General features: G+C 35.9%; 1 protein-coding gene across 2 annotated transcripts; it reads right to left on the reverse strand.

Moving 5' to 3' along the window:
* Positions 1 to 1,901: 1,901 nt before the first annotated feature.
* On the reverse strand, positions 1,902 to 17,655 carry LOC111630053 (nucleobindin-2-like). 2 transcript variants are annotated; one of them, XM_023374061.1, is made up of 14 exons: positions 17,594 to 17,655; positions 13,208 to 13,353; positions 13,017 to 13,118; positions 12,724 to 12,943; positions 12,381 to 12,475; positions 6,801 to 6,986; positions 6,648 to 6,738; positions 5,539 to 5,597; positions 4,833 to 4,928; positions 4,670 to 4,759; positions 2,787 to 2,882; positions 2,257 to 2,718; positions 2,049 to 2,186; positions 1,902 to 1,984 (listed from the first exon to the last, which is right to left on the reverse strand). In XM_023374061.1, the coding sequence occupies exons 2-14, from the start codon at positions 13,349 to 13,351 to the stop codon at positions 1,934 to 1,936; spliced, it is 1,830 nt and encodes a 609-aa protein (XP_023229829.1). In that variant the 5' UTR covers positions 13,352 to 13,353; positions 17,594 to 17,655; the 3' UTR covers positions 1,902 to 1,933. The 2 variants fall into 2 exon arrangements, with proteins under 2 accessions (XP_023229829.1, XP_023229830.1); XM_023374062.1 differs by lacking the exon at positions 17,594 to 17,655 and adding an exon at positions 17,517 to 17,537.
* Between the last annotated feature and the right edge of the window lie 1,496 nt (positions 17,656 to 19,151).

Below are 19,151 nucleotides of genomic sequence, written 5' to 3' on the forward strand. Positions count from 1 at the left end.
GAAGGCAGGTTGGTCTGTATTTTTTGTTCATGTTAATGCTGGTGGCTGAATGGAGGCCAATGAGGGAGAAAGAACAGACAGATTGCAAACAATCAAAATTAACAATTTGAGTCAGAATTGGATAAAAGGGACAGTTCCCTGAGAACAGTGTGTATGTCGTTGATGAGTGTTATTGCTGAGGGAAGACTCTCACACTATCTATAGTGTCATCTCCACAGTTGCAAGGTACTTGAGACCGGTTCATCTCAACAAAAGTGAGACAAACCAGTCTCAGGTGAGTTGACACGATGGAGATAGTCCACTGTGCCAACTCGCCATTTGCCAATCCGGCATTGGCAAGTTCAAACTTACGTCAAGCTAATGCCATTCCCACCTGGACTCTAGAACACTTTGTATGCCAACTTTGTAAGACCTTTTTCCTTCAAAATAAATGTGATTCGTTTGTATATCTGTGTATGTCTGTCTGCCACTGCTACCCCTTGTTTCCATCTCACATCTTCCTGACAGAAGCATGGGAGCAGTAAGCTTACTTTTGAATTTATTGTAGGAGTGTTTAACCAACAAAGCATCAGTACGAAAAATGGGTTATTTTTGTCTCTTACACGAAGCTGTGGGATTATTTGAATAAGTTAATTACCGAAATAATCGTGTACACAAATAGCCAGCTTGGTCCATGAATGTGTACGTCCCATATATATTCTGTCCTGTGGAACAATGATTGTTTTTAATTCTTATCTCAGAGGCCCACTATCTGTTAATATTATTTATTTTCTCTGAGATTATTTGTATCGAACAATGCAGACCAGATGGCAATTCACGAGACATTTTGCAGCCAACATGTTAAATTAAAGGCAACGTCACATTCAAACCTCCAAAATTGGAGTCACTTTTTGTTGACACTGTGCGTGTTTTAAGGATGGTATCTTAAGGTATGACAAAATTTTGCATAAATATGTAAATATCTTGCATATTTATGCAAAATCAACTAACTTCTTCAGAATGTTTCTTGAGACCATCGAACCGGTGGCTCGGGCCACACCTCCCAGCTGAAATTTTACCATTTTCCTAAACTGTGCATTACATGCAAATTAAGGAACCACGATGCAACCGAATAAATAGCAGGTGTTGCATAATCTTAGAAGGTAATTCCAAATAAAAAAAATTTAGTCAAAACTAGCCAGAGTAATTTGATTTAAAATTTTTGCCGAAGCGTGCCGAGTGGAGATCGGACGCGTCATCCAGACGCCACGCTATCGAGCCGTTCGTAATCCCGTCGAACGTTTCGGTCTGGTAAGTAGGATGCGGCAGAACTCGGTATTACTCGTTGCATAAGTGTGTACGTCATGGTAATTGATATTTGATGGAACTGCGAGTGGCTTCGAGCCTTAAGATACCATGCTAATGCACTGCCCTCGATGCACATACTTTCATAATCATCCCAGGGATAGTATTCTGTATGTGCACAATAACTTTAGAAAAATTGAAAAAGACAGACAAACAGATCGTTTGTTAGTAACTTTATTTTTCTCCTAACAAAAAAAAAGAAGTAAACCGATACCCTGTTAATTGTATAAAAAAAGACGTGAAGTTTATACAAGTAAATAAATTGGTAAAAAAAAGAAAAAAATGAGTTTTTATAGTGTTCAATAAAACATAATAATATATATTATGATTTAATATTAACTAAAACAATATTTTGTGATCTTATATCATACAGTTGAGGATATTTTTGTGTCGAAAATCCAAACGGGTGGCACTTTTACTAAGGAAAAAAAAGAATTCTAATGTTTGCTGCCGAGTCGACGGAATGTCGTTTGGTGTTTGTCAAATAGTCTGAGGTTTAGAAGTGTTTTCTAATATACAAATTTATACACAACAAATATTCACAGCCTGTTTTGATCGAGTCGGGGGCCAAATCCCGAAGTGGCGCCTTCTAGTTTCCTTGTTTCTGGTTTGCCGTGTTTGCGTTGGTATCTTCTGCCTGCTGTCGAAGTCGAAATAAATGTTAATAGGGGTGTTCGGGTGATCGAGTGTTAATGTTAACTTACTTTTTGTTCTACGGCAGGCTGCCGCTGTTGTGGATTATATTGAGTGGGCTGGGGTTGTCGTGGGGGCGGGTCGCTTGGGGCGTGAGTGGGCAGACCGTGAGCATTTCCTTGTACTATTTGGACTCCTGGATGTATTCCCTAAATTAAAGAGAACTTATTAAAACTTTTACTGCTCGTTTTACTACAAGTTATTTAAAAATCAATCTACCTGAGCTGCGGGGTGGCGCATTTGAGGATTCTGATTGTTCGGTATTCCGTACTGGGCACCGGGATGGGGTTGTTGTTGCATTCCGGGCATCGGCTGATGAATACCTTGTGGCATCTGCTGCTGGTGAGGAGGATAGCCGGGCTGTGGTATTTGATGTGCTCCGGGCTGTGGCATCTGTTGCATCTGAGGTTGATAACCCTGCTGCTGCTGTGACGGTTGGTGGTGCGCCTCTCCCTGTTGTTGAGACTGATAGCCCTGCGGATGAGCTCCGCCCATCTGCGCCTGTTGATGATGAGACTGGTATCCCTGCTGGTGCGCACCTTGCGGCATTTGTTGCGGGTGAGGCTGATAACCTTGTGGCATCTGCTGTGGATGAGGTTGATATCCTGGATGAGGTGGAGGAACGCCCTGATACTGCGGCATTCCATGAGGCACTGGAGCACCACCATGAGCATTCTGATACTTTTAAAGACAACCACATTGTTTATTTTGTGATTACTTTCCCATATTTAAAATTAAACAATACTTACTCCATAATAAGCATTCAACTTCTGTAACTCTTCTATTCTTTTCTTTTCGTAGGCTTTTAATTCTTCTTCGGTATAAATTTGTTGTTCATCTAATCCCTACAGATTATAAATGGTGTAATAGAAATATTTATAAAGGTCGGCATTTTTAACATTACTTGACACAAGAGCACAAATTTCCTCTAAAGGGCATTCAAAATGCAACTGCTAAACTACCCAAATCACTGTTATATGCAGATATGCATGCTTTTATTGTGTAGTTGAAAATAAATTTGTAATCTTATTGTAGATAAAGTTAATATTGCAACACTACCCCCAAACAAATTATGGCTAATTCCCTTTTAGTAAAAAAAAACTATCCCATAATATCATCCGAGGTTGCAGTCTTTGAAAACTGTTTCATTAGCCGACGCGACGACTGGGCAAGGTAATGAGAACATGCACTTCTTTTTTAACGCTTCTCACAATTGGCATGCCTCATAAATGCTGTAATTCCATCGTATTTAACACTAAATGAGGTTTGACAAATGATGCAATGAGCCAAACGAATATCGTCGGCACAAGTTAACCAAGTTTTGAATTCATTCACTTGAGCCAGATTTTCCGAAATGTACAATTGCGTGTACTTATTCGAGGAAGAGAAGAATCGAACAAATGCATAGATCGATTCATCTTAAAAAATCAATTTTTAAAACTCAAAATGGCAGTAAATTTAACACAGTTATTTTTTACTTAAAATTGTGCAGAACGTATTGTAAAATTTAACATATTACAGCATCGTTTGTGAATCGCAACAAAAACTTATAACGGCTTTCCCGTTATAACTAAACATTAATCATTATAAGTAAATATTAAAAAAAATTTTTTTTATATTTTAAACTGTTTTGCCAAAACTTAAATTCGGCAACTTGTTAAAGATCTTCGTAAGTGGCCCCCAAGATGGGAATTTCAGTTTTGTTCGGCATTTGTTGCCCGGTGTGAATCGAAACCAAGCATTGTTCGATAACGTACAGTATCTGTGAGAAGAAACAAATGTTTAAACAATAATGTACTGTGTATTGTTCTGGGTTGCCACACAAATGAGAAATGTTAGCTATGATTTCAGCAATTTCTATTCCTCGCTATGAATAACGGAAATACATAAAATGAAAATTAAATCAGTTATTTGGCTTAACAAGGGACCACATATGCAATAGAGGTCCCATAAGATTATAACTAAACTGAGAAATTGTAGCCCCCATAACGGCACATGTTGTTGCCAAGCTGTTCCTTGCTATGAATAATCACTGCAACGGCAATGCATAAACAAACCTACAGTGCAGCCAATATATAAAGTGTAAGCAAGACGTTTACGGAGTATTTTTAAACAACAAATACTATAATTTCACAATAAATTAAACCAGTTTTAAGCATGAAAACACACAAATACCACATTTTACTGTACATTTTTATGTTTAGATGCATAAATGTTTATCACCGTGTTGTGTGTCTACTATTCATAAAGGCTATACACAAGTTTATACACATATATCCTATGATGTTCGCGTAATATGTTGTTTAGTGAACGTTAACCTAACCTCCTGTGCATCATTTTAAAGCGCACAACCCACACTCAAATTGTCGTATAAAAAATAATTATATAACTATTCTATCAAAAGATATAAAGAACGGTAGAAATTACGTTATTTTTATGGCAATTGCGGATCCTTAAATGTGATGATGATAAAGGAAAGTTTTCCGGTTGACTTGTTGTAATAATGACAAAATTAGCAATAAAATTTACAAAGAAATAACATCTTTTCATCATCCCTGCAAGAATGTTTGCTTTCCAACCAGTTTATAAGCGAAGCAAATCCTATAGATTAAGAAAAAGAATCCGAACTTACCCTCCACCCGTCGTCCTTCTCGAAATCGGCCCTCTTTGTCATGTCCATGAACTCCTCCTTGCTGATGAGTCCGTCTTTGTTTTTATCGGTCTGTAAATTTTTATAAAAGGATTAGCGATCAAAGATGATTCCATATTTGTGTAAAGAAGAAACAATGATTTGCCTCTTTGTAGACGTGCTCTCTCATTCTATTGTATTCTTCCATCATCTCCTGTGGATCGTCCTCCACGTTGTTCTGAGGGTCGTACATTTTCTTGATCTGTAATGCAAAGTAAACGATTAATTGGAATGAATTCTAAGGATCGACACAAAAGTTTATTACAAGAGATTTTCATTCCATTTTCAATGCATGGAAACTCATCAACTCTATGTTCTGTAGCGTCGTTCCTGTAAGTTTCACAAAAGAAGAATAGAAGACAAAGTCTCGACTCCACTTGCAAATTTCCAGCGGCAGCATCGAACATTCAACAGCAAAGATGTGGAATCTTATTCCATTCCAAGCAATAGCAACTGTCATTACGCAAAGGAGCTGATCGGAAATTGCCAATAGATCAGCCAACTCGATTCTATTGTTCCGAAAGTTGCACGTGTACTAACACTTTATCGACTAATGAAAGTGGCAAGTCTTAGCAAAGCTGCGACAAATATTCCTCCGAAGTGTGGGGAGCCATTAACGAGACATCTGGTGGGATTGTTTCTTTAGTAAATCACCAATATTGATTGCTACTTCTACCGGAAATGTGTGACCGAAATTGAAGCACACAAATTGAATTCATTTATGTTTCGACAACAAACAAAACTGTTTCTCAAATTAGAAATGATCCAAAGATCACTGAATTTTGTAGAGAATAAATAAATATGGTGCTTACCTCTAGACTCAGGATAGCTTCTACTTCTTGTTCGTCCAAATAACCATCACCGTTAACATCTAGAAAAACACATTTATGTAATTTTAATTGAATGTTTATAAAAAACAATATACAAACTTATTAGAAGGAGAACATTATTATTTCAAATAATAGTCCTGATTAAATAATATAAAAATCACAACAGAATATGCTTAGAGTAAGATTTCAACCTGCAACTTGAGACTATGGAATATGCAGAGGCATCATCCATCCCTACCAACTGTTCTATGTTTTTGTGGAAAACACTAGGTCACGACAGCTGGTATAGCCATTTTTTTGTCTTTGGGTTGTACCTCATCACCTGTTCTTTTGGAAATGCTCCTCCAGTTGTGGGAAAATAAGGCGGAAATTTGAAGGGGCCAAATATGGGTTGTCGGGAAGTTGAGCCAAAATCTCCCACTTTCACTCCAGCAGCAACAAAACCGGCTTTCAATCTGCAAGTATTCATCGTCTGGAGATGCGCACTACCTAGGATGTATGACAAAACGAGCAAGTGTTTCTCGATAAGTGTTGGCATTTGTTATCATCTGCTTTGGAGAGAATTACAATTGTAAATGGTTGTGTAAGTGTTTAAGCATACAGCACACATACAAAACATCCAGCTGGAGCTATTTGGGCAACAGTATAGGTTTTCACAAATTTCACGTTTTTGTGTGAAGTGTTGATGTGTGTAACCTCCACAAATATAGACTCAACTATATTGTTACTTCTTGTGTTGTTATTTGTCTCTGTCTGTCTTATGGGCACTAAAGAGGCATTTTTAAATCATACTTTTTGTTAATTTGGCTAGGATCTTCAATGGGAAGAGCTGGGTGATGAAGCACAAAGTCTAATATATTTTGACCAACCATGAAAAGTTTCTGGTGAGTTTTTGTCCAAGTTCAATCCTGCGGTGGGCCAACATCGTAATCATCTCAGATATCCGACCATCAATTTATAATTATGGCTTGTAAAATTTCACAATCCCAATATCAAGAACATTGCCAAATGTGTTTGAAGGATTAATAATTCTAAAGACATTGAACTATAGGATGCTTTTAATAAGTAGGTTAATCTCAATTGACACTTACCGTGCATGGCAAAGAAGACTCTTGGATCAAATTCGTTGCCCTGCATGTGATCCTGCTCTTCCCACACTTGTTCCAATTGCTGCTTACTTCCCTGAAATAGATCAAATTTAGTACGGACGTCAACGGCAACCTAACCAAAGTAACCTGGCTTACGGGATGATGGACTTTGGGATGATCCTTGTGTTTCTTGAGCATTTCTTCGTGTTTCTTCATTTGTTCGGCCTTTTCGCTCTCGGACATATTTTTCAGGCTCTCCCGGAATTGATATTCCTTTTCTAACTCGTACTGTTTGAATTCTTCTCTCCGTCTCCTGTCTAATTCTTCCAGATCGCGCGTGGCCTGTGTTAAAGAAGTTTGAAAGAGTTTATTCATCACCAAATAAATAATAATCATTTTAAGTTTGGAGAACAAACATCAAAATTAAATACAGGATTGTAAGAAGTAAGATATAGAATTTATTTAAACAGAATAATTATTTAAATAACTTCTACATCTGTATTCAATATAAAGAATGTCCACATTGATATATCTTTTGTAACACTACACACTCAGCAAAGTTGCAAAATGTCACGATGGATTCAACAATACCAACAATCTTATGTCTCAACTTTGGCAGGCTTGCAGGTAGCGATGGCAAGTGCATGCGATCTTTTACATACTAAGTCACACGGAGCGAGATTTGAAAACCTTGTGGGCCATTGTATTCCAAGGACAATGGTTCCTGAAGGTTCTACACATGGTTATACGCAGTGGTGATTATTCAGCGGGTTCGCACAGGTTCGGCCAAACCCGTTGTTAACATTTTCGAAGTTTTCCGAACCTTGTTAAACACACGTAACACTTCTCAGTGGTTTTGTTTCTTTTAAAAAATATATTAAAATATACGTATTATACTCTATAACACTACTAAAGTAGAGCCTTATACCCCGTTCGCCTTGGTGCAACCTCCCTCGACCGTTTCAATCACACTCGACTCAAGAGAGTTCTTGAAACTAGATCCAGCATAAGAGAGATCCCACAATCCCACATGCGCGANCTAGATTTAGTCATAAGAGAGATCCCACAATCCCACACGCGCGAGAAAATACAAGATGGCTGCAGAACACGTGTCGGGCTATCAACAGTGAAATAAAAAAGATATTGTATTTCGAGAGATGATGACATCTGTCTATTATTAGATATACCGCAAGAAAAAGTATTGTATTTATTTCTAACCAAAACTTCCATTTTGTTTGTCACAAAGATATCGCTAAGGTCACTTGTGATCTTAGAGATATCTTTGTGGCCACTCATGTAGCCATGCCTGCCACGTAAAGCCTCAGACAATCTTTTACAAACACCTCGTATATTAATTACTCCAGCATCAGTCTAGACCATCTCCGCGATAAAGTTCAAACTGCTCACACGTGTATAAACATTTCTATCAATTTTCGAATAAAGATACAATCTATCATCATCTAAATTCATGCTCTTTCTATATGTAGGAAGCTTTTAAAATATAAATCCAGGAACAAAGATATTTTAGGAGTTATTAGCGACTCCCCAAATCTCTCAAGTATTTGCTTCTTAAGATTAAATTAAAATGTAGTAATTTATAATTTACTACTGTTTAACTGCACTGTAAGTTATTACACATCTCTTCTGTTGTTTATCAGTTACTTTTTAAAACTCCACACTGTGAAGTTTTAAAAAGTATTAACCATGCAATTTATTAGCAACTACTGATGAAACAATGATGATTGCTTTAATCTAGAAGCAAGAGGCCACGTATCCGATCTCTCCGTTTCCTCTGTACTTAGTTTGTGTACATGTTCTAGTTCTATATGTTTCAAACTCGCCTAACTTTGTGCGGCTGTACATTGTGTTTGACAAACTCAAATTCCTTGGCCACGTCTCCGCTCTAGAATTAAAAGACAACGAATTAATATTTCGGTTGCAATCGTCAGCACACTTGGTAACTAAAAATGCTCTAATTGAAGGCAGAGTTTTCTATCCCATCCATTTTGAGGTAATGATGTTCCGGTGCAGAAACAATTATACAGAGTGTTCCTTTCTAATGTCCCTAGTTTTGTGGATTAATTTTGCAGGAAGGGGAAAAATGGGAGTATGGTAATGTATACAATGAATATAGAAAATGCATCTAAAATGTTAGCTAGTACATTAAATCGGTTCATTTCCACATACGCTCCCAAAGTGCCTCAGATCTGTACTTGAATTTGGCACACATCTGAGTCTGCACGTTAAAGAGTCATGCCGTTAATGGCATCCGATTCTTGTACGTGGGGCTCTTGTGTTTGGCATTTTTGTATGAAGGCATGATCCTTGACAAGAAAAAAGTTCAAAGAGATAATGTTGGGTGATCAAGAAATGGAGCCTTGGCATCTAGACCATGCAGCAATGGAATTTTCAAGTTTTTGTACATAGAACTTTATTCACATACACGAACAAATGGGCTTTACAGAACAATTTTAAAATTACAGACAATTGAGAGGAACACCTTGTTTGGTTTTGTTTTATTCATATACAGCAACGCAATACACGGGTGATCTGCTGAGGAAATGCCTCCCGGGAGATCTTTCGCGGGAAACTCACAGGGCTGTGGAGTTCTGGTGTTTTAGTCTGTCGTCAAAAATCCACCAAAACTGATTCCTTATTATTCTCTCAACTTGTTACGTATATAAAATGGAAAAGTATAGGAATTGTATCAAATTTGATGCTAAGTTTGTTTTGCAAATCTACATGTTTAGAGACTTCCCAAACCCAAAAATGTCAAGTGAAGAGAGAAAATTTGTATGGGGGCATCCAATTTGATTAATTTCTTTATTCTCTGTTCTGAGATATTAAACAATGTCTCAGAATGGACAAAGTGTTTAAGAAATGAGATTTTACATGGTAACTTGTGTATAAAGGGGCATTAATGCTATTAAATTTTGGTTCTTAATTAAAGGTCGACAGAGTGGAGATATAGAAGGGGTCACGTGTCATATCTGCAGTGTGGTCGGACTTAATATTTTACTTGTTATTAGTGTTCACAATTTTTTTTTTATAAAACTCATCTCTACCCTTAAGCTTTTTGTAATTTTATAATAGTACAGTAAAACCCGGCTACAACGTTCTCTCCCGAGATGTTTTTTCTCCTAAATTGTTCAAATTCTGCAGTGATTTTGCACATAAGCGGTGGCGTCGAAAGATGTCGCCGGCCCAGGGGAAAAATTTACACGGACCTCCGGAATGATTGAAAAAAGTTGCAGAATGAAGTCTGAATTCTCGTAAATCTTTGGCCTGGGAAATTTTACCCCATTTTCCCACTCTCTCATGGGTCTTGCCCATAACACGATTGTTAAAACTTCCTGCACAGGATGTTACAAAGTATAGATTCCACAAAGCAATTTTTACCTGCTTAAAATGATCACGTCGGCGACCAATACTGTTTTCCTTAGAAAATGCATGCACAGGAATCCCGTACTCTCAACAGAAGAGCAGCACAACATTCTATATTACCGAAATTGGGAGTTAATATCAAAATTTATGAAGTTAATTAATTAACAACCCAATTCTAAGAAACAATACAATTTTGTATTTGAATTCAAAAATTATTACCGACCGAAACTTTTGCCATTCCTGCCAAAGATGTTCTGCTTAACTCAATTTTTTGAGCCAGTCCTTTCAAAAATGTCTTTAACAGGGTTTTTTTTTTTACTATAATGTAAACTTTTTTTAGTAAACTCTGATAAATGATGATGCCACATGCAACTTTAATCTTGTCGGAAAGGTCAGGCAACTCCAGTAGTGTGTTATAGCTTAGTGGGGCTTGGGAAAATTTGAATTGGGGGCTCCGTACAGTGTGAACTCGAGACATATTTCTTCGAAGGAACCGACGCCCGTGCCACACCGGCAATTTAGAGTCCCCAGATATGGTGCCTAATTTAAATTTAGATTTTCTTATTACAAGAAAGTACTTATATAATTTATATCACTGTCGCAGTAATTTAAAAAAATAAACAATATTTTCAATTAAATTATATCTTTTTTTAATAAATTATTAGGTTGCAGTAATTCAAACACAAATAATTATCGTATTTATCTTCAGGCACTTGGCAATACTCATCATCAAGTTTTATTCAGTTGATACGTGTTGTTATTAGGTTGCAATTTTCAAATTGCAGACCTATACATTAACAATGTTGTCTGCTGCCTGTCTACCCTTTGTTAATCTCAAGAACAGAGAGAAATAGATGAAAATTGAGAGAAGATATGGAAAGTTTTTGGGCCGAAAACCTCAATTAACAATACAAGAACTTTCGATCGAGACTGGCAGATCGCCCTCATGTTGAGTTGCCGTAATCCGACTAACCAAACCAAATCGGGTGAAAACAGAAACTAATTAACATATAGAAACTAAATCAATATTTAAGGACAATATTACAACAATGTCTAATTTAGAGGTACAGTAGACCCACCTATAACACGGGTTCTTATAATTACGATTCCTACAAGACGGCGAAAACATTGCGACGGTATCCGTACAAACCTGGTAAAAAAAAACTCCTATAATTCGGTAAAACGTCATCGGGCAGCCGAACTACTTTCCGCCGTCCAGCGCCACGCTACGGAGAGTTTAGGCGAGTAAGTTGTATACTATCGTCTGTACAGTATGTAAATTAGGTACTGTAAGTCTAATACAGTACTATACTTTTATACATTTCTTGTGAAAGAAACATTTCTTATTCAACGGCCATAAAAGTTATTTATATTAATGATGTCTCCAAAGTTCAACGAAGTTTTCACAGAAAAATAACTTATCAGAAATCGCCTGCCATTTGGTGCGCTGCTCCGCGACGAAATCAAGCTTGAGTAATGGCAACGTCGAACGGTGCACACTCAGTAAGTAATCCTACAATTTTTTGTTTATAGCATAGTTTATATGGATCATTCCCAAAAAAATTATACATATTTTGGAAATGTTGAGTCAAATTAGTCTAGAATCGATTAATTTTATGGACGAAAACCTTTCAAACAGCTGTAGTCCGTAAACTTCACACGTGTCGGGCTCTGATTGGCAAGGACTCGTACAAAATTGATTCATAAAGAACGGAACGTATCTACCGTGTTATCAGGGGAGGGGTCGACTGTACGTTAATGTAACTGCTTAGTTGCAGACCAGTGAAACAGTCTAGGCGTGCATAGTAAACAAACGTACATCCTCATTTATATATATTAAAAATATATCAGATTTAAACATTTTTTACTAGTGAAAATAAAAACTGAACACAAACCGTATCTATGATGAATCAAGACTCAAAGAATAAATCCTCACAATAAGTGAAGATATATTCTTTATAGAAATTCATGAATATTTCACAATAAGTGAGGAAAAATTACTTTTTGTATGTCATGCAAAGGATGATGATGATAGCGAAATCTTTGGCCAAAGCTTCCTGCTTACTGGGGAAAAGGAACTTAATGTGCCAAGTAGAGTTTCAAACACAAGAAATCATATACAATGCCATCATCCTAATTTGTTAAAGATCATCGCCGACAAAGATAACAGCAGAAATAAGTAAAGAGAATTAAAACAAGAGAACTGTTACAAGCATTACAAGTTGAATGAAATTATTATGTGGATAAGACGGTACGTTTTATACAAAATAAAACAGTGTTGCAAGGTAAATCGTTATTTTATATTATTATTGAGATTAAAATGATCCAAGTCTGTTGTACAAATGTACTTACCGCTTTCATTAATTTTCTCAGATCTTCAATTTCAAATGTATGCTTGTTATCTACGTCCAAATGATGAGGCACTTTTATATGTTTTCGATTTATTCCTAAAAGTAAATAATCATTTTAATTATTAAACTTGAATGGGGATTAAAATTACGGAGCACACTGTTAGACATTCAAATTTGTTCACTGTGTTAAGTGTTAAAGTGATTCGACCAGTGCAGCAACTACCAAAAATTGAAGCTTGTATCGAACCTTTAAGTACATTAATGTGGGAAAGTTTCCGACACCGAAACAATTCTAGCAAAGAGATATATAAAAGAGAAGCATTAAAAAAGGAAAACCGGCCAACCTTCACCGTCACCCGCCGAGGATATAGTCCGCCACCTACGACCGTCGATGGACGGCGGAGCTAAGTGACCATCTTCGTTTCTGTACAGACCTAATTCCAATCTCTCCATCTCCTCTCTACTTAGCTTACGCAGACGTTCTAGTTCTATACGTTTCAACTCGTCTAGCTTCGTGCGAACATTGTGTTTGACAAACTCCAATTCCTTGGCCACGTCTCCACTCTAGAATTAGGAGGCAATAAATTAACTTTTTTGGTATCTAAAATCATAAGTGCAGGTTTGTTACTATACTCACTTTAATTTGGTCGGTGGAAATATTTTCCAACTTCTTAGCAAAGTCTTTATCCTCCTCCAGAGCCTGAACGACTTGCTGGAGGTAACGTCCGTATTCTAACCCCTGTAAAAAGGCCCGGAAAAATCAAAATTTTATTCATAAAATCGAATAAATTATTTGCCGAAATGCACATTGATTATAACAGAACTCACATAATCGTCCAATTCATTTCCTTCGTCTTCCTCATGCTCCTTTTCTTTTTCTTTCTTTTTCTTAGGGTCTACGGGTGGTGCGCCGACCAGATGAATGGCCAAAAGTGCGAAAATAAGTAGAAAAACAAATTGTGACCTGTTCATATCTAGAAAACAAACAAAAAATAGGCATGATTAGTATTTCATACCATAAAACAACCACTACGAATGCAGTTATTATTCAATCTTATCTCTCATGGAAAGGTACACAGGTAGTAAAAGAGGGCCAGTTTTCTATGTCCATTATGGATTTGGTTGGGCCTACAATGAGTGGCGAGGGACGAGACTCAACATATCTAGGATGAACTACCCGAGTTTGATCTGGAGCTGCAAGCCAACACCTTAATGACCTCGGCAGTTTGGTCATTTGTTGTGGCAATGGAGGAGTGTTTGTTTTATCATTGATATGTTAAAGAAAACACTCGAGAGATTTTAGAAATCAGTAATTTGTTAAAATAAAATGTTTCTGGATGTGATTACGGGTAGGATGACAATTGACGTCTCGATTGTCAATTGTCACCCTACCCGTAATCACATCGACATTACGGCTTGCTGCCACTCACAAAACAGATTAAAGCAGAGATCCGAATGAATTATCGACCAAACTTTAAACTTTAATTATAAAATTTAATAACAAACAATATTAAATTTGTAAGAGATATTCCAGACTCAAAATACAAGATTAGAACGGAATAATGTAATTTGAGTTAAAAAATCTGCAATTATGAGTGAAATTTGAACTGTTATGTACGAATTTATTAAGGAAAAATATGCTATTCTGTAGAGAGCGAAATAGTAGATGTAGGTAAAAGAATAGTCATTGTAATCAAGTTCTATTTTAGAAAACTCGTATCAAATATCAAAGACTCTAGCAACATATAGGATTTTTAACCGACCGTCGAGAGCACCACCGAAAACATATTTGCTTTAAATTCGGCAAGTGGCTTAATTAAATAATAGTCTTTATGTAATGGAGTTGCCGTCTAGCCGAATTTACAACCAAATTTTTAAAAATATATTAAACAATCCAACATGCTAAAAAAGAGGAGTCGTCATTTTCTTACCAATTTGAATTATTTAATAGTATTCTACAGAGTCGGTAAGCATAAAGTACATTATACTATTATTTAATGAGGAAAGGTAGAAGAAAAGTTGATCACTTTATTTTTAACTTTTACACATTTAATAAGATTTGCATTATAAGCAGGGCTGTGGAGTCGGAGTCGTGGAGTTTTGATGTTTTAGCTGGAGTCGGAGTCGGATGGTAAGGAAAAGTCGGAGTCAGAGTAGGTAGATTTTTACGCGACTTCCACAGCCCTGGCAGGGCTGTTGAGTCGGAGCCGTGGAGTTTTGGTGTTTTAGCCGGAGTCGGATGATAAGGAAAAGTCGGAGTCGGTAGATTTTTACGCGACTCCACAGCCCTGGCAGGTCTGTTGAATCGGAGTCGTGGAGTTTTGGTGTTTTAGCCGGAGTCGGATGATAAGGAAAAGTCGGAGTCGGTAGATTTTTACGCGACTCCACAGCCCTGATTATAAGAAAGCACAAATAACTCTAAATTTCATAATTCTTAAAGCTTGTTAACAGAAGAAGTCCATTGTTAAGTGTCTTTTCTTGAATGATAAAAGCAGATGTGATAGAATAATTTGCATGTTGCCCTCTAACTGCATACATTTAAATTAATTTAATTCTGAACTAATTCGTAAATTTGCAAAATTCTATTTAATAAGTATCCCAAAAATTGTTCTTTCTTTTACAAATGAAAAAAACTTACATTTTGCAATGATGCAGTATGTAATTATCATTAAAACTAGTGAAAATTATACAAAATTGTACCAATTCATCTGTAATAGTAGTAAATTCGGTAATTTGAAACAATACATTAGTCTTCCAAACATTTCTAATGTTCAATATCCCACCTATCTGAGTCATTTCAGACTAATTAGACTATTTGTGTTCTAGTTTCCAAGTGCTCCTTGAGTGATATAAAGTACCAGAAATGGTATTAAGCACTTGGGTTGCATCAGGAACAGTTGGAAAACCATAAACTTAAGCACCCTGGTTAGCCTGAGTGACGTAGATATATATATACAGTCAAATGACAGACGTTTAAAGTGCCTCTGACTACCATTCTGGAGAACAACCCTCATCCTCTCTCATTATGGGCATGATTGGCAGGAAAAAACAAAGTTAGTAATGCCTACAGGGTAGCTAGAGGGGGAAAACCCCTGATATGTGTGGACGATGAACTCTAAAATACTCAAAAGACCATGTACAACGTTTACCATCCATATAAGAGTATACAGTTGCCTAAAGTCCGTGTGTTTATACTTGATATTTCAAACAAATCAGGCATCTCAGGTATTAGACATCATATCTATAGTTACATATAGAAGACCAGATATAAATACAGGTATTCTAATCAACATAAAAAAATACTATTTAACAGACACTTATATCTGATACATTCATGATTACACAGCAATTACTATGTGACATTAAAAAAACAACACGATATCTGAGAAAGCAAGAATTAATTTAACAATTAATTTAGTTGACTATTTATAAATTTAACTAATATACTACATATATACTTATACAGGATTTAGGAAGGAAAATATGGCTTCAAACAGAATTTTTATTGAATGATTAATTAGAATGATTTAGTATAGAGAAAGAGCATCGTACTTCACTTCAATGACTCAACACAATGATACAATTTCCATTGTGTTCACCCTCTCTACTGCATTCTAACATCAGCTACCTTTTACAAGTGTCCATTTTCAAGTATGGGGCAGGAGACACAGAGAATCTACAACACAGCTGTGGCTATTTTTGAAACCTTAGAATTATACTCGTACACCCGTGTGAAACTCGTGTAGTCATCTCCTTACCGTACCTGCACATGCCAACGGATGCTGATTGGTTTTAGTCAAAAATTAGACAACACTACATTGCTTTCACTTCGTATACTGCTGGAGAGCAACTGCAGTTTAGTCGGTCTGTCGTCTTATGCTCACGCGCATCAACCATTACCTCTTACTTGGAAGTTTTTTTATGTTAAATTTACTTCACTATTGTTCACCCTCCTGACTTTTCCAGTTTTCTATTGAAAGTGCCTTGTATTTTTAAAGCCTCTTTCATCTCATATAAAGATATTTATATATAAAAAGAAAATGTTGAAGTAAAACTTGTTTGACTTAAATCTTGTCGCAATTACTTTCTATATTTAAATATTATGTCGCTCTAGGCTGATCTCTATTTCTCTATCATACTTGTGCCGATCTCCACCGCGCAAGAAATAAAAATCTATTTTTAGCAATAAAACAGATATTTTTTTATTTACACTCAATAAACAAGCATCTGCTTGAAATTTAAAGATGCACCTACAAATTTAAAATTGGGGATAGATTTTTGTGGCGGTTAGGTGCACAGGACTCCACAAAAAGGAAACATAAGATAACAACAGCTAGTATAAGCTGTTGTTACATAAATATCCTGTAAAAGTAGAGAATGTTATAGTAGAATTTGCATGGGCATTAGTCAATAGGGTAAAATTTTACCTACGTGCACCGTCACGGCAGTGGTCGCGACTGTTCTTGCTACCAACAAACTCCTCCCGGAGGTGAGCCGCCAACAGGCCACCGATCGTTTAATTGTTTAACGTCACTAGTTATTGATACGTGTGTTCAAGTACTACCGTGAATCAATAAATAGCGACGTTAAACAATCGGCGGCTCCCTTTCGGGAAGAGTCCGTTGGGAGAAAAAACAGTCACAACCGGCGCCACGACGGTGCACATACGTAAAATTCTACCGTCAATAGCAAATGCTCCGGAACTCTAAATAAATCTGTCCCCGGTTTCAACAAAGAAGCTACGAATGCCACTTACCATGCGACTAATCATCATAAGTAATTTTATATTCCAAATATAGTGGGAAATAAGATATATTACTTCATAAATAGAATATAAACAATTAAAATAAATGAAATGAGGACACAGCTTGAAGAAAATATGTAGTAGTGTAGTATATAGTATTAAAAATGCTATAAAATTTAGGATTTTCCATGTTTTAGGAGTTATTTAGCCATAGAAGTTGTGTTTCACGCAACTTTAGCTTTAATTGCATCATGCCGTGTCAAGGGAAAGGTAATTTCCTGTGCTGATGCAAGGTAAATGGGGCATGGGTCACGGTTCTCAATAAAATTTAAGTTATTTAAGAAATTTAATAATTATATTAGTAAAATAACGCTTAAAATAAGTTATAATTACTATTCTGTGTTCGATAAATACGTTAGTAGATAAAAATCGACGGAAAATTACAAGAGAACAACACATCCATTACCCACCTGTAAGTTTATTCTTCTATTTCTAATAACACGTCAGTCCAAACAGGAAACGGATATCGAAGCCACCTGCCGGATTGAAACGAATTTAATTTATATAATCATTTTTTTTTTTAATATTTAAATTTTATATTAGATGGGTGAATTTTTTGTAGGGTTAATATCAATAAATTATTTTTGAATGTTTATAATATTTATAAAATAATTTTAAATAAGAAAACGTTTATAAACCACGTAGATCCCAACTTAGGAATTTTCCTTGTAAATTTAGGGAAAATCAGTAGAATGAGAAAATTTGGTATACAGTCGACCCCTATAACACGGGTTCCTATAGTTCGGATTCCTATATCACGGCGAAAAAATTGCGATAGTATTCGTACAAACATGCTAAAAAAAACTCTTATAATTCGGTAAAACGTCATCGCCGACTCGTGTCGCGACAGGATTGGTCGAATCAGAGTCGGTAGATTAACTGGTCTTTCGACTTCCTATCTTCGCTCGTTGCTAGAATCAACTAGAGACAAATGTTACCACCAGGGGCACTGCAATCACTACAAGACCGCTAGATCGAATCCCTGTGAGGTCGAATGTTTTCTTTTTATTGAAAGATATATAACCTTCGAGTTCGATTTCATAATTTTTTATATGCATTTTATTATAAGAATGAAAAAGCTTTTATTTAAACCCAAAACCAGGTTTATGGATAAATAAATGACACTTAATAAAACATTAAACACCTTCTATCGCTGAGAAATGTTTATTTAATAAAACACTAACATTTTCAGCCTCATGGAATAAACTATCCTCAGGTGTAAATGAGTTCGAACGTATTTTATTAAATAAACATTTCTCAGCGATGGAAGGTGTTTAATGCTTTATTAAGTGTTTTAAAAACGCTGATTTTATATTTAGTTAAATAAATGACAAGGAACAAAACTGACACAATAGTATTATTATTATTAAATTGTGCTATTATGTGAATTTATTATACGTTAAAAATTTATTGTACATACAAACAAATTATATTATACATATTAATAATAATTATTATTATTATTATTTGCGTTATTAAAATTTACTTTAAGTGAGAAATTTTTCTATGGTTTTTACTTTCAACTGATGAAATAAATGATTGATTAATCGTTCGCGTGAAAAAATGCAATCGACAAGTAACAAAAAAGTGCAAAAATCTGGAAGTCAAGTAGGACTTGTGACCAGCATTGTCACATCCTATCATCAATGTAACAGAGCACTGATTTAATATATTATCCATTATTGAAAAATAAACATCCATGTTTGGGTTTGTTAATTTTTCGCATACTTTGCTTTCTGCCCAGTACATCAATTGGCAAAGCTTATAGCTTGGATATAACAAACCTCCTCGAGATTTGATGAATGTAAATGTCTTCTCTGGTGCAGCATCCTCAGGTTTTGCTGTTAATATATTTTTGCATTCATCACAACCGAGTGATGGCAGTAGACGATAAATAATATAACCTCCTAAATAATGTAGGATAAACTTAAATGTTTCTGGTGTACAATAATCATGATCTAATAATTC

Source organism: Centruroides sculpturatus, unplaced genomic scaffold (assembly GCF_000671375.1).
Source record: "Centruroides sculpturatus isolate CEXI.00-Female unplaced genomic scaffold, Cexi_2.0 scaffold605, whole genome shotgun sequence".
NCBI classification, from domain to species: domain Eukaryota; kingdom Metazoa; phylum Arthropoda; class Arachnida; order Scorpiones; family Buthidae; genus Centruroides; species Centruroides sculpturatus.

Bases quoted from the DNA above. Each gene is read 5' to 3' on its own strand.
- LOC111630053 (XM_023374061.1), bottom strand. From the start codon at position 13,351: ATGAACAGGTCACAATTTGTTTTTCTACTTATTTTCGCACTTTTGGCC. The intron at 6,987-12,380 runs GTAAGTACATTT...TCTTTAACACAG, and splicing joins TGAGAAAATTAATGAAAGCG to GCCACGCGCGATCTGGAAGA. The intron at 1,985-2,048 runs GTAAGTTAACAT...CGACTTCGACAG, and splicing joins AGCCTGCCGTAGAACAAAAA to CAGGCAGAAGATACCAACGC.